The 15,761-nt window shown below is 37.2% G+C and overlaps 1 protein-coding gene across 5 annotated transcripts in view; it reads left to right on the forward strand.

Moving 5' to 3' along the window:
- Positions 1–574: 574 nt before the first annotated feature.
- HELLS (helicase, lymphoid specific) overlaps positions 575–15,761 on the forward strand; it is a 31,743-nt gene continuing 16,556 nt past the window's right edge. For 3 of the 5 annotated variants that reach the window (XM_008144089.3, XM_054729229.1, XM_054729231.1), the window contains exons 1-9: positions 575–726; positions 1,163–1,284; positions 6,337–6,459; positions 8,796–8,852; positions 11,758–11,794; positions 11,881–11,945; positions 13,345–13,383; positions 14,114–14,338; positions 15,130–15,312. In XM_008144089.3, coding sequence (XP_008142311.3) covers positions 696–726; positions 1,163–1,284; positions 6,337–6,459; positions 8,796–8,852; positions 11,758–11,794; positions 11,881–11,945; positions 13,345–13,383; positions 14,114–14,338; positions 15,130–15,312 — 882 coding nt within the window. In that variant the 5' untranslated portion in view covers positions 575–695. The remainder of the gene's footprint in view (positions 727–1,162; positions 1,285–6,336; positions 6,460–8,795; positions 8,853–11,757; positions 11,795–11,880; positions 11,946–13,344; positions 13,384–14,113; positions 14,339–15,129; positions 15,313–15,761) is intronic. The other 2 variants (XM_054729230.1, XM_054729232.1) reach the window with 2 other exon arrangements.

Genomic DNA, 15,761 nt, shown 5'->3' on the forward strand with positions numbered 1-15,761 from the left:
GAATTACTGAATCTTTATTCCTGGCCACAACGCTCGATTTATCACTGCATCCAGGTCTCCCTCATCCTGAAACAACTTTCTTGAATTCCACCATCATCTTAATTTACTGTTTTTTTCTCTCCCATTCCACTCACAAAAGAGCCCTTTTCTTGGTTATTTGGGGGAATTGTAACTCTAAATGTGAACTGCGGACGGCGGGCGAGCTTGGCAATATCTGTTGGACATCCTCACCTGGGTACTCCTCTTCGGGACGTAAGGCTCTCCGGCCGGCGGGGTTTAATCACATCAGCCAGTGTGGGAAGGCGCCTGGCAAACGGCTAAGAGCGCTACCCAAGTACCGTCCGGTGCGTGAGGAAACTGGGCTCTCGGTGGTGGGCGGGCTCGCCCGGTACCACAGAGCCAGCTAAACGCCGACTTCTGCAGCGGGACCCAGCTGCCCGGGGACACCGGTCCCAGGAAACGCTAACGAGCACCCAGGTGCATTTTCTGCGCCAAATCTCGCGCCGCTGGGGGCGGGGGCGGGACGAGGAGCGCGAAGTATCGCGAGATGACGGTGTTTTCCCGCGAAAGAGAAGCGCGCGTTTTTCTTTGGCCGGGATTTGTGGAGAGGACCGCGACCGGCCGCGGCTGAGGGGACGGCGCGCGGCGTTGCAGGTTCTTCGGGGAGGGGACTTGGCCGCGGAGAGTGTCCAGCCATGCCGGCGCAGCAGCCCGCGAGCAGCGACGGTGAGTGAGGAGAACCTTCCTCTGGGCACGGGCGGCGGCGTCCCGGGCAGAGGGGGCCGCAGCACGGAAGCTGCAGCCCGGCTTTGGGGGAAGAGCTGACCCCGGGCAGAGACTGAGGAGGAAAAGAGGGGTTAGTTAGAAGCTGCGCGGGGTGAGTGGAGGGTGCTCGGAATTGCGCGTCTTTGCACGATAACAGGAGATTTTTACACGCGAGAGCCGCATTTTCCCCAGCGCCCCGATTTGTAAACGGGGGTTCAGGCAACTTGTTGACACCGTGAAGACGGAGGGTGTCTCTTCCGAGCTGATGCTGGCGTCCCCGCGGGTCACCAGCGTTTCCCTCGAACGTGTCTGGGAAGGAGAGAACGGTTTTTATGTGGAAGTTGAGTAATTGGTCGTCTTTTCAAAACCGCAACTTGGAAGCCTTCTCCCCTCTTAGGGTGCCGCGCCCCTGGCGGGGCTGCCCCGCCGGAGCCCGCGGTCATCACCCCGGCCATGCTGGAGGAGGAAGAGCAGCTGGAGGCTGCGGGGCTGGAGAGGGAGCGGCAGATGCTGGAAAAGGTAACTTACCGGCCGGGACCCGCAGCCGGCGGGGGCCTGGTGCGTCTTCCGCAGGTGTGGTCCGGGGCCGCCTGGCCAGCCGGGCTGCGTCAGCTGTGGAACGGGTCTCGCGTGTTCTCCCGGCTGTTTACGATGCTTATCGGTCAGAAACCTTGGCACGTGCTTTGAATGCGGCTGCTAGGAGGGGTGGTGTTGGCCTCCAACGTGGCCTCCTCTCAATTGTGAGAGAGCGTTTCACATCGCCTGGTTAGCCATTGTAATGTTCCCCGGGCTGATGGTGAGTGCTTTTTTAGTGCCGTTTTCCACCTAAGTGACCCCCTTGCTTTTTGGTATTTGGGGCTACCACTTAAGATTCTGTAGGTGAAAGTGTGGTGTGCTTTTTCCGTAGGTTATTCTACTTGTGGTTTTCACGTACAGGGTATCTGTGTTGTAGGCGAGTAAAAGAAGTTTTTAACCTCTTGAAAATTCAGTTCCGAAATACATTTCACTCCGATAAGGAAGTCCCACCCTGCTATTTAATTATTGCATAAGCAAGAAAAAGAAGATCTAGCCACCAGCTCTTACCTACCAAGTGATTTTCTCATAATAATTCATTTAGCCCTCCCACTGTTATGATACAGGTACTTTTGGTATCTCCATTTACATAAGACAAAACAAGTGGTTGGGGGTCACACACTAAGAACTCCCATGTGAACTGTGTGTGACTCCAGCGTTCTCGTCCTTAACTCTATAGCCCTCTAGGCAAATACATACATTAGTATTGAACCAACTCCATGTAATTACAAAACCACGTGTATTGGGAAATAATGCTCTCCAAAGGCATATATTCTGTGAAGTAGGTTCTGTTCTCTCCTCATTTTAGGGATGAGGAAACTGCGGCACTTACAGGTTGCCTGGGTCCCCGCTGCTAGTAAATGGCAGAGCCAAGGTTGTCATGCAGGCGGCGAGGTTCCAGAAGTCACACTTTTTAACCACCGTACTGTACTTGCATGCCAGTAACACAGGTTCTGCCATTACTGAGTATCCATAGTTGACAATAATCGGTTAAGGTAATATGTTAACAAATTCTAATAGAATTGGGAGGTTGACCTTTTTATTTTATTTTTAAATATATTTTATTGATTTTTTTTTTTTTTTTTTTTTACAGAGAGGAAGGGAGAGAGATAGAGAGTTAGAAACATCGATGAAAGAGAAACATCGATCAGCTGCCTCCTGCACACCCCCTACTGGGGATGTGCCCACAACCAAGGTGTACATGCCCTTGACCGGAATCGAACCTGGGACCCTTCAGTCCGCAGGTGGACACTCTATCCACTGAGCCAAACCGGTTAGGGTGGGAGGCTGATCTTGAACCACTTTTCCTCATTCTCTGAATTTCCATAGTATTTTTTAAATTATTTATTTGACTCTTTCTCACTTTGTTTATTGACAGCACATAACTTTCGTTTCTGTAGACTCTGCATGTAGCAAACAGTAAATTTTATTGAATTCCTAAGTATGGTGAATATTTTGTAATTTATCACATAACACATAATAGAGTATGTAAATAAAATAAATATACTTACCAGGTACATTTTAAAGGAGGAATCCTGAGACAAGTGTCCAAAATAGATAGTATCAACTTCAGATGTTTTAAGAGTGATAAATCCTTCATTTTTGTGTAGTATGTATCTTCAGTTTTATAACCCATGAAGATTGTTGAGTAAGGAACTATCATTTCAAAAAAGATATGAGGTACAATGCGAATACATTCCCAGAATGCATAGTAAGAGGAAGAAACATTTTTACATTGGAAAACAAGCTGTAAAAATTTTAGTACCATGAGTATTAGCTGATGAAACTAGCAATCAAATGACTTCTGCTTCCAGTGATATTTTTAAACTTTTAGACAAACATTTTTAATTAGTGCTAAACTTTTTTTAAAAATTTTTTTTAGAATTGTTATTGTTGAGAGATTAGTACAGCTAGCTCTTTTTTTAAAGCAGTTATGCAGTTAACAGCAATTTTTAATCCACTTTTAGTCCTTCCATGAATAAAGCATATAGTTCTTTTTAATCCTTCTAAGGGTATAATTTGTTAAAAAAAAAAAAAACAACCTTGTATTGTGCTCCATTGTCATTACTTTGTCTTTTTATGTAAGTATTGAAATAATTTGGTTAATTTTTGCACTTGACATTTATAAATTATTTCCTATGTGATTTTGAAGAAAGTTCTAAGAATGAGTCTCTACCTACAAGTCTTTGGAGGCCAAAAAACCTCACTATAGAAGAGTAAAGATTCCTTTTCAGAAAATACAGTATTTATGGGCATATATTTAGAAGTATTTACTTAAGAGAGGAAGAGCCAGCTTAAGTCTTAATGAGAAGCATTTACTTTGCTTTAGGAGATTTTAACGTTTGTAAAGAGCCTGGACAATGACTTTGACATTCACGTGCTACACTTATTTTCTTTTTATTTTTCACCTGCATTTCCTTTAGAAAGAAGCCATTGTTAGTCTAGAATACTTAAGAGTAGCGTTAATGTGTCTGAAGTGGGGGAGGGGAAAGGTGAGATCTTGGGAGAGGTAAAAGGAAAATAGTTTATATTGTGTAGACTAAAATCTTAACTCTTCCCACCCCCAAAATCTGGGGTTGTGTTGGGAGAGATCGTGGGGTAGACAAAGGGAATTTATTTATGCCTTTGGTCTCTTGTTAGCATACACTTTCACTCTGCTGCCTGGCATTCCGAGCTTTCCACAGATGAAGCTATAATTTACCTTACTATAACATAATAAAGTTAAGTCAAGAAAAAGTAATGATAGATAAGATTTGCTGCAAAATTATTTTGAAATGCTTAAGACTGGGTTTAAAGGTTAACCATTGGGATAGTAGTCTAATTACATTAATTGTAAATTGTTCATGATGGCATCTTAAAGCTTTAATTTAAAAAAATGGCTGCTAATTTATTGTGAACAGGATTTAAGCTAGAAAATATATGTAAATTAAGCCCAGAATAATTTTCACTAAAATTTTAAATATATAAAGTTAAAAATTTAAGAATTCATTTTTATAAAGTCCTAAGTAATTTCATCTCCCCATTTGTAAGGCCAACCTCATTCATTGACTGCCTATGGTAATCACAGTAGTATATTGGTAGTAGTAAAAGAAAAGCTGAAAAATCTAAAAGAACTGAAAATCAAGTTTGATAAGATATTAACAGATTAACTGCATGGATAAGATGGGTGATTTTAAAATATTTTTTCTGTAGCCTTAGCTGGTTTGGCTCAGTGGATAGAGCGTTGGCCTGTGGACTGAAGGGTCCCAGGTTCGATTCCAGCCAAGGGCACATGCCTGGGTTGAGGGCTCAATCCCCAGTAGGGGACGTGCTGGAGGCAGCCGATCAATGATTCTCATCATTGATGTTTCTCTCTCTCTTCCTCCCTCCCTCTCCCTTCCTCTCTGAATTCAATAAAGAAATATATATATATTTTTAAGTATTTTTTCTGTAATGTGTTACTTTAGTTATTTTTGTCCGTAGGTGTCTTATTGTCATTGGTTTTGTAATAGAAATTAAATTTATTTTGAAAGAAACTCTAGAGAGATCTAGGAAATACAAAAGCCAATGTTCAAATGGTGCCTGATTAAAGTAAATTATGCTACCTATGTCCATCTCACACACACTGTCTTGGGAGTGGAATTGATGGTTGGTAGGATTTGCATATAGTATTTGGTTTCAGTGGGTGAAGTCAACTTTCAATTGTTTCACTTCAGCCCACCTAATACTTTTACTTTGAATTCAGTTTATACTTGGTTGGCAAATTATGAATTGAATTTGACCTGTTCCTGTTGACTAAATAGTTTTTTTTGTGTTTTTTTTTTACTAAATAGTTTTATTGAAACACATTTATGTTCACTATTAACATATTATACCTGACTGCTCTTATGCAAAAAGGCATAATTGAGTATTTGCAGTAAAAACCATGTGATACTCAAATATTTATGCTTTGGCCTTTCACAGAAAAAGTGTGTGGGCCACTGAACTATACTATTTGTTGCCATTATGTTTTCTATCTTGTGTCCTGTGCTATTCTTTTTCAATATTAAACCTTTATCATTGTGAATCCACTATTGTAGATGCTTAGAAATCACTCAACAAATGGTGTGCAAAAGTAATATGTAGTGCCGAAACCGGTTTGGCTCAGTGGATAGAGCGTCGGCCTGTGGACTGAAAGGTCCCAGGTTCGATTCCGGTCAAGGGCATGTACCTTGGTTGCAGGCACATCCCCAGTGGGGGTTGTGCAAGAGGCAGCTCATCGATGTTTCTCTATCATCGATGTTTCTAGCTCTCTATCCCTCTCTCTTCCTCTCTGTGAAAAATCAATAAAATATATTTTTTTAAAAAAAGTAATATGTAGTAATTTAAAAACCAATAAAGCAGAACTTTGAAATCAAGTTGTACAGAGGTGAAAGATAAAGTAAAAGAAAACTAAAAGATAAGGGGAAAACTCAGGAACACAATGCTGCAAGAGGAGAGAGAAAAGGCTTGTAAGAAATCAATAGATTTAACACGTTCCAATATTTTAACAACACAGTTTTATGATTCTGAAAGATGCTCTATTCCCTCACCAATGACATTATTTTGTAATTAATGTTTTTTCAAATAAAACTGGTATATAAATTTTTTTCATTTGATTGTTTAAAAACTAAATTCCAACTTGAATTAAATACTCTCTAACTTTAATTGCAAATATTTTTAAAAGGACCCTTAACTTAGTAAATGGCAGTAACTGCACATCCAGTGTCTGAAATTTCAATGTTTTGGTATCCATACTTTCATATTACCAGATTGCCTGTTGAACCCAAGAATCATATTTTTTCAGCTATTTGTTCTAGTTTTTGGTTTGGAAATAAAATCTTTTTAGTAAATTATTTAATATTATTTTAACATTTTCATTAATTACATGAAGTATATTCTAAAGAGCATTTGTTTAGCCAGTGTGGTTACACCTTATGCAAAAAGTCAAAGTATGACCAAAAAAAATCTAATAATTATGGAAGCTTTTTCTTTGGATAGGCTCACAAGTCTTGGGATAGAGAGTCCGTGGACATTCGGTACCGTAGACTTCAACATTTGCTTGAAAAAAGCAATATCTACTCTAAATTTTTACTGACTAAAATGGAACAACAACAATTAGAGGTATGTATATGTGATTGATGATGACTTTTGACCAAAGTATAGTTTTGTGTAACTGTCAGCACAATCAAGATGAAAAAACATTTCTGTCATTTCCAAAAGTTCTCTTGTTTAGTAATCCCTGTGCCTCAGTGACAGCCACCACTGACTGTTTTCTGTCACTATGTATTAGTATTCTTTCTTCTAGAATTTTATATAAATGGAGTCGTATGGTAAATACTCTTTGTGTCTTGCTTCTTTAGCTCAGCATATTTTTGAGATTCACTTATGTTGTGTTTACTCAGTAGGTCATTCTTTTCATTCCTGAGAAACATTCTATTATATGAATATACCACCATTTATTCTCTATATATCTGTTGACTGACTTGTCCTGTCTAGTGATTTTTTTTTTGATGTTGGAAATTGTGAATTTCATGTTGCTGTCTTTTTTTTAAATTGCTTTATTGAGATATAACTGACATGGACAAAATTGCACATTCTTAAAATGAATAATTTTCTAAGTTTTGACTTATGTATGTGTAAACCTATGAAGCCACAATTAAGATAATTAACATAATCATCAACTCTAAAAAATTATTCCTGCCTGTCCCCCTTTGAGGTATAATTGACATATATTAGTTTCCGGTGTACAGCATAATGATAAAATATTTATATATTGCAAAATGAACATCACAATAAGTTTAAATATCTGTCACCATACATAGTTAACAAAATGTTCTTCCTTTTCATTTAATCCTCATTTGAGGATATGTTCATTGACCAGTTGCCTTCCATACACACCCAACTGGGGATCAACCCACAACCTGGGTATGTGCACTGACCAGGAATCGAACCTGCGTTCTTTTAGTGTATGGGACAGTGCTCCAACTGAGCCATGCTGGCCAGGGCCAGAATTTTCTTTCTTATGAGAACTTTTGAGATTTACTCTTCTAGTAACTTCCACATATGCAGTACAGTATTAAGTGTAGTCTTCATGCTGTACAGTACATCTTCATGACATAACTAGAAATTTATACCTTTTGACCTTATTCACCCATTTCTTCCTCCCCCTCAACTACCAATCTGTTCTTTGTATCTGTTTTTTGTTTTTTAAGATTCCACACATAAGTGAGATCATATGGTATTTCTCTTTCTCTGTCTGACTTGTTTCACTTAGCATAATGCCCTCAAGGTCCATCTATGGTTGTCACAAATGGCAAGGTTTTATACTTTTTCATGGCTGAATTCCTGCCCCTTTTTAATGCTCTTGCATACCTCATTTTCTATCTTCCTCACTTCTTCATCACCAGAGAGGCATTGATCTGCTTTCTGTATTTAGATTAATTTGCAATTTCTATTGTTGATATGGTCTTTCAGCTTTTGTATGTCTGGAAAAGTCTTCAATTTGATTTCACTTTTGAAAGATATTTTTACTGGGTAAAGAATTTTTTTCTTCAGGACATCCTTCCCCATACAGTTCTTTAAGGTTATCACCTGACACATCTACCCTCACACTCCTGATCCGCTTTACCTGGTTCTATTTTTCTTATTACTACATTTGCTAAGGGTTTTTTTCTTTCTTTTCCTTGCCTGAAGCCCCCTTTTAAACCTTTGTATGGTAAAATGAAACAGAAAAAAAACCTTGAGGCCTTTTTACTTGGTTGACAGGAATATAAACTATTCCTAATCACTAGCGAGTGCAGGGATTGTTGCAGCTGCTTCTTTCTAGTGGCTTTTCCTGGCCTTGGTGTGCTTTACACTCTTACTAATCAGTGCCCAGCAGAGACTTGACTGCTATCTTCAGAGCTTTCTCTGTGTGTAGCTCTTCTCTCTGTACTTTACCCTGGGAGTGCTAGCACTCTGTCTCCTCAACTCGGACTGCTGAGCTGTGTTTGGGTTCTCCATTATTTGCTCTTGGAAATGGCCCTCAGGCAGTAAACTGCCATCAGAAAACACACTTCATTTGTTTCCTGTTGGTCAGTGTCCACTGTCCTTTGCTGTATGTTGTTTGAAAACCATTGTTTAATATTAGTATACTAACTAGAGGCCTGTCGTGCAAGAGTAGGCCTTCCTTCCCCTGGCTACTGGCACCAGCTTCCCTCTGGCACCCCGGACTCTGGCTTCCCTCCCAGCCCCAGCTTTGTCTGGTCTAATTAGCATATTATACTTTTATTATTATAGATTTTATCTGGATTTTAGTTGTTTAAGGCAGGAGGACAAATCTTTTCCCTGTTCCATGAAATCTTGAAGTGCAAGTTCTTCCTTTTTTAAAAAATTTTTTACATCTTTAATAACATGTTGAGACTTTTTTTTTTTACTTTGCATTTCTGTTTGTGACACTAAGAAAAATTATTTTACAGGAACTGAAGAAGAAAGAGAAATTAGAGAGGAAAAAGGAATCTTCCAAAGTTACTACGGTAATATATAGTAATCTAGAATATATTGTATATGTTACCTTAAATATTGAAGAAATTCTTTTGTCTTCTTTCAACTTTATTGATCATATATTTACTTTGATAACTTGTCTTTGTTATAAACTTTATAGGAACTTGTAAAACTGTTTCAGTGTTTTATATGTGGAAGGAGAGCTCTAAAAAGTATTACCTCTTCAGTTTCTTATTCTGTGGACTATATTTCATATATGCAAAATTTTACTTTCTTATTTGGGAAAAATCTACAAATGTTTATACTGCAAAGCATTTTATAAGTGGCCAGTACTTTTGGAGCCAGTAATGATTACTTTCTTCTTCATGTCTTCAACCTCATCATGTCAACTTACAGCCATAACAGGACATAATCAAAATTTGTAGCTTGTGTATAGCTGTGACAGTGGACCAGATTGGAGAAGATAGTCTTATAATATTTCAGATGATAGAATACTCATTTAAGGGTAGCCTGAATTTTATTTTTTTATTTTTTATATATATTTTTATTGATTTCAGAGAGGAAGGAAGAGGGAGAGAGAGATAGAAACATCAATGATGAGAGAGAATCATTGATTGGCTGCCTCCTGCACACCCCCTACTGGGGATGGAGCCCACAACCCGGGCATGTGCCCTGACAGGGAATCAAACCTTGACCTCTTGGTTCCTAAGTAGATGCTCAGCCACATCCATCCAGCTAGCCTGAATTTTAGATATGATTTTTTTGAAGATTATGTTTCAACGTGAGGCTGTTTAATGGCATAATGATGGGAAATGTATAAAGAACAGCTGTGCTAATGAAAAGAGGAATAAGGAGGGTGACATTTATTGAGTACTTCTTATGTGTTAGTAATCCTCAAAACAGCTTTTAGGTAGAGATACTGTTATCATCCTTGTTTTACTTATTTGAGAGACACATTAATCACTGCCTTCTGCATGGCCCCTACAGGGAATTGAGCCTACAACCAGGGCATGTGCCCTGACCAGGAATCTAACCTGCAACCTTTTGGTGCATGGGACCTTGGCTCAACCAACTGAACAACACTAGCCGGGCTCTGTTTTACATTTAAAGAAGCTGATGCAAGGAGATTAACTATAGTCCATCCTCATTTTCAGATTATGTATTTGAAAATTAGCATACTGACTAAAGTTTATTTGTAACCCCAAAATCAACACTCGTGTTTTTTTTTTTTTTGTTTTTTTTTATATTTTATTGATTTTTTACAGAGAGGAAGGGAGAGGGATAGAGAGTCAGAAACATCGATCAGCTGCCTCCTGCACACTCCCTACTGGGGATGTGCCCGCAACCAAGGTACATGCCCTTGACCGGAATCGAACCCGGGACCTTTCAGTCCGCAGGCCGACGCTCCATCCACTGAGCCAAACCAGTCATGGCAACACTCGTGTTTTTTATGGACATTCATAAACATGTGCATGTGCAGAACGGCCAAAAATTTGAATCTCCCAACACACGTTTCCTGCTAAGGTCAAACAAAGTGGTGATCTGCCTTATTTAAGCCATCACGCTATATACAGGTGTTCTTTTTGTGTTCTATTTAATGCTGTGATTTTTGTTGATTTTGCTGTTTAAAATGGCCTATAGCCACGTTGTGCCAAAGTGCTTTCTGGTGTTTCTAATGCGAGAAGGTTGTGTTGTGCATAATGGAGAAAATTCCTAGGTTAATAAAGCTTCCTTCAATAGGTACAGTGCTTTCAGCCCCGAGTTCAATGTTATTCAACATATATGTTAAGATAAAATAGTAACACACCTAAAAACAAGGTTATATATTTCATCAATAGATAAAAATGTGACCAGAAAATGCAGGAACCTAAACGTGTATTTCTCCTAGAGGCAGTGGCTTAGTGTTCACCAATTTATTATTTGCAGTGAATTTATAGAACCTAACTAGTGAATGAGAATTCACTGTAACTTGCTCAAGATCACAAACCTGATAAATAATAATACCAGGATTAGTTTCAGGCCCAACACTTAGTTCCTATACCAAACTGCTTTTATTAGGAAATATCAAAATGCCAATAGGAGAATAGGTAGGGTATTTTTAAGTTCAGCTATTTCATTCTTAGTGTGGTTAATGGTGATGTTAATGTACATAGTTCACAATGTTGCAACTAAAGTGGTTTTCAAAAACGGATATAATTTCAGGGACTTATTTTGGTTTTTTAAAGAACAAGCACTTCTAAGATAATTTTACTAATTTAACCATTTAATCCCTACCCTTCAGCCTGTTGATTTAATTCATCCTTTACTTTTTTCTAGCTAATTTTTATTACGGGTTTTGTGTGTGTCTCCGTTCCCCCATCTCCGCTTTGTTCTAAAGTTGCAAGTCATTAAATTTTGTCTACTCCATCTTACCAGTCCCTTTTGGTATTTTCATTTTTAATCCTCTTTTTCTATCATTATTTAATTGAGCGTATTGGTCATTTTCATTTCTCATACATGTTTACCTGTTCTTAATTTTTTTCCAGCTCTGTTTCAAACTGTTTGAACATCTCTTCCTCTCCCTTGTCTTCTCTTAGTATTATTTTTTTAGTCAGCATCCTTTTATTTCTACTTTTCATTGTATTTAACTTTTCATTTCACTGAAAATGAGTACTACTTTTATACAATACCAGTTGAATATCTTCAGCATAAGCATAGATGTACATGTCTTTTATGTGTAATTTTGAATTTTTTCTTGTAAAATAAAAAAATGAGGAAAGTAGAGCGTTCTGGTTACAAATAAGTTATAGTAGGAAAGTATAGAAAAAGGTTATGAGTTGAAGTAAAGAGTTGTGGATGTGGTTCAACTGCAAGGAACATTTACTTAATCATTTCATTTTAATATATAATACCGTAGCAGTCCTTAGAAAAATAATGTTCTAAATCCTTGTTCTGTAGGGTAAAAGTTCCATTGGTGCAAGTGAAGAGAATCCAGGTAAATTTCCTCATTCTAGTCTTGAGAATATGTGTTTATATTTTTGCATCAATTCCTATCAAAAATAAAGTGAATTTTTTTTATAGTTTTGAGAAAGAAAAGAGGAAGAGAAGATGAATCATACAATATTTCAGAGGTCATGTCAAAAGAGGTAAAAATAGGGGGAAGGGCACTTTAGATTCAATGTTCAGTAAAAACTTTTTGTGGATTTTAAACTACATTAAAGCTGAATGGATTGCGGTTATCTACTTGGCTTTTGAGCACGTTAAGTGTTTGGGGGAAGAAGGATGGCATCATCTTCCTGTTTGTTAAGGAGCATGAGCTTGGCCTAGTCATAAGTTATTATAATATATTGAAATCTCAAAACCTTAAGAATTTTGCTCTTGTTCCTTCTTGAAGACCATTAGGGAACTAAGATCACATACTCATTTCTAAAACCAGATCCTTTTTTTACCTTCTCACTTGTGACCTCATAATAGGAACTAATAAAAGAGCATCTTCAGTTATGACAAACAAATGTTCCTTAAGCATATTTTAATGCATCACATTCTTATATTAAAAAATTCTAACTTTATTACCTACAAACTTTTTCTTTTACCTGAAATTTAAAAATTCAAGTTCTTTACATGTTCATAAAGTGTAAAATTTAAAATTTCACATAATTCTTGTCTTTACAGATATTCCTCCTTACCCCGCCCCCATTTAAAAAATAATAGTCAGTACCCATTTAGTTGATTATGGAACACACTCAACCTGCAGTTGAAAAACGCTATTGCTGAGGTTTATTGACCTTTAGCCAATCACACCGTTGTAAATTTAATTCATCAGATGTTTGTAGTATATCTGAAGTCAGTCACTAAAGAAAGATAATGGTCATCTTTGCCTAAGTCACCAGGTGACACTAGGTATTGATTGTCTCCACACCCTTAGCATCTAGTAGGAACTTCAAAAGCAGAACTCTCTTATTCTGTATTTTCATTTTGTCTTTGCCACTTGCGCAGGATTGCAAATTCAGATGTCTATGCACAGAGGCCTAAAGTGTGTTGGAGTTGAGATTATAATTACTTTTGGGAATCAATTCTTAAGTAACAGGAGTAGCCACAAATTGATGGGTAACTACTCAACCCTGAATTTGGCTATTGTAGCCCAAAAGCAGGCATAGATACACTGTAAACAAATGAGCCTGCCTTTGTTCTAGTTAAACTTTATTTATAAAAACAGGTTGCCAGCTGGAGTTGGTGCACAGAGTATAGTTTGTCAGCTTCTATACTAGAGGATTGTTGGCATGTGTGAATTTGGACCTCATCTATTCAGACTTTAAAAAATGGAAAATTCAGGAGTAAATATCCCAATTTATGTGTTGCTACCTAATTAACAATTTTATAAGGCACTATAGGCTTAATTTTGCCTGAGGTCTTTCAATTTCAGTCCTATTTTAATTACCATGAGAGCCTTATCCCCATTTCCTGGCATAAAATCAGAACAGTAAATGTTGGTTAAATATATGAATGAACCATATACATTGTTATTTTGTTTTCTCTATTTTCTAGGAAATTTTGTCTGTGGCTAAAAAAAATAAAAAGAATGAGGTAAGAAATTTAAAATTGTATTAAATTTAGGAGTTATATTTGATTCTCTGATTATTATTATTTTAATCATCAGTATACCTTTTTCTCACCATTTATCCTATTGCTTAGCCTTTCAGAAAAGTGTCCATTTGCTTTTCCCGTTGCATATCCAGTTGTGGCATCGTTTATAAGACTTTTCCTATGAATTGACTTAATCCTCATTTTCACATTCTTAAAATAGAGTTGTGGAGGTCACAAACCAATAAAATGCATCATTGGTTATAGCTGGTAATGAGTGTCACAAACAGATACATTTACATTCTTGAGTGTGATATAGTGAATTTTAAAACTTGACTTACTTTGCCCTTTTCTTGCAATGAAAGTAATTACTTATTTTGAAGTAAATGTTTCTGTGTTCCTTGAAAGGAAATTATTTTTTCTTCTTTTATAGACATCAATTATATTATGTGGGTGAAGGAAATAGTTAAATTGGGTAGTATTTAGAGTTTTGGAAAGGAGGTATAATCGTAAAAGTCGTTTCAAAAGTGTCTTCCTTCCCCCCACCAGTGACTTTGCATTTGGGGGAAAGACAGTAACTATCTCTAGGGTTTTATTCAACATAAGGTTTTATTTCTACATACCTAATGCTTATAGCACTGGGTAAATTTTAATTAATAGTTAACATTTTTTATTAAGTAGAGGGTACCAGCATTGTGTATCAAACTTCTAATTAAACCTTTTTTCTTTATAGGATGAAAGCTCCTCTTCTAATCTCTGTGTAGAAGATCTTCAGAAAAACAAAGACTCAAATAGTATAATTAAAGATAGATTGTCGCAAACGGTTAGGCAGAATACTAAACTCTTCTTTGACCCAGTTCGGAAATATAATGGACAGCCAGTACCCTTTCAGCAACCAAAACATTTTACAGGCGGTGTGATGCGTTGGTACCAAGTAGAAGGCATGGAATGGCTCAGGGTAATGAATTCTTAATCTTAATACAAGATAGCAGTTCACTTCCATATAATAACCAATTAATATAATATAACATCAGTTGAGTTGTTTCTTCCATGTTTCACTATTATATGTAAAACATTTGTGTGTAAATACTTGTTTTCTGATTTATTTACTCAGTAAATTTTCAAAAGTGAAAATTATCTTGCCCTGGCCTGTGTTGCTCAATTATTGGTTGGGAGTCGTCCTGTGCATCTAAAGTTTGCTGGTTTGATTCCCGGTCAAGGCAGGGCATATGCCTGGGTTTTGGGCGCCATCCCCAGTGGGGGTACAGGAGGCAGGAGATCAGTGCTTTCTTTCATATCGATGTTTCTCCAAAAAAAAAAAAAAATCTTTAAAAGTGAAAATTATCTGCCCTCTTGGGAGTGCCTCAGTGGTTGAGCATCAACCTATGATCCATCCAGGAGGTTATAGTTTGATTCCCAGTCAGGGCACATGCCAGGTTCACAGGCTCAATCCTAGTGAGGACAAGCAGGAGGCAGCCAATCAATTATTCTCATCATTAATGTTTCTGTATCTCTCTTCCTCTCCCTTCCTCTCTGAAATCAATTTTTAAAAAAATTTTTAAGTGAAAATTATCTTACTCAAGGCTACCAACACATTTATGACTTTGATATCATCCTTCCCACAAGTATTATAATTTATAGTATTAATATGTCAGTCTTATCATAATTATCTTTGGGTAAAAAAAACAATTGCTAATTCAGTAGGAGATTATATGAGAATTTAAATGCAGTGTACATTATTTTGTCCAGATGCTTTGGGAAAATGGAATTAATGGCATTTTAGCAGATGAAATGGGATTGGGAAAGACAGTTCAGTGCATTGCTACAATCGCTTTGATGATTGAGAGAGGAGTACCTGGACCTTTTCTTGTCTGTGGCCCATTATCTACACTTCCTAACTGGATAGCTGAATTCCAAAGATTTACACCAGAAGTAAGACATGTTTCCTTTTGTATATATCATTTCAAATGTTTGTTTTGTTGTCTGAAATTACAGATCTCTTACTATAATTATATTGATTTCTGAGTAAATACTATATTTTATTTGCCTTTCAATCCATACCTAGTTTAAGTTCATAAAGATGAATAGGTACTAGTACTATTGGACTTATTGCCAAAAAATATCTATGGATGATTTTCAGGGTGTTGGATAATTTGATTCACCTGAAATAGACCTAGATAAATTTTATTCTTTAATTCTGTTTATTCTTATTATGGTTGTTTTCCTTCCATATATATTTGTTGTCACATTTTTGACTCATAAGAAACATATTTTAGAAGTATCTTTGTAATTTGCGTTGGCTTAACATTGGATTGATTCTTAAGGCTTTTTAATTCTCCCATAGTAGTCCAATAATTTATTAGAATTGATAGATTACAAGT

The sequence above is a fragment of the Eptesicus fuscus genome, chromosome 17, assembly GCF_027574615.1.
Source record: "Eptesicus fuscus isolate TK198812 chromosome 17, DD_ASM_mEF_20220401, whole genome shotgun sequence".
In the NCBI taxonomy this organism is placed as follows: domain Eukaryota; kingdom Metazoa; phylum Chordata; class Mammalia; order Chiroptera; family Vespertilionidae; genus Eptesicus; species Eptesicus fuscus.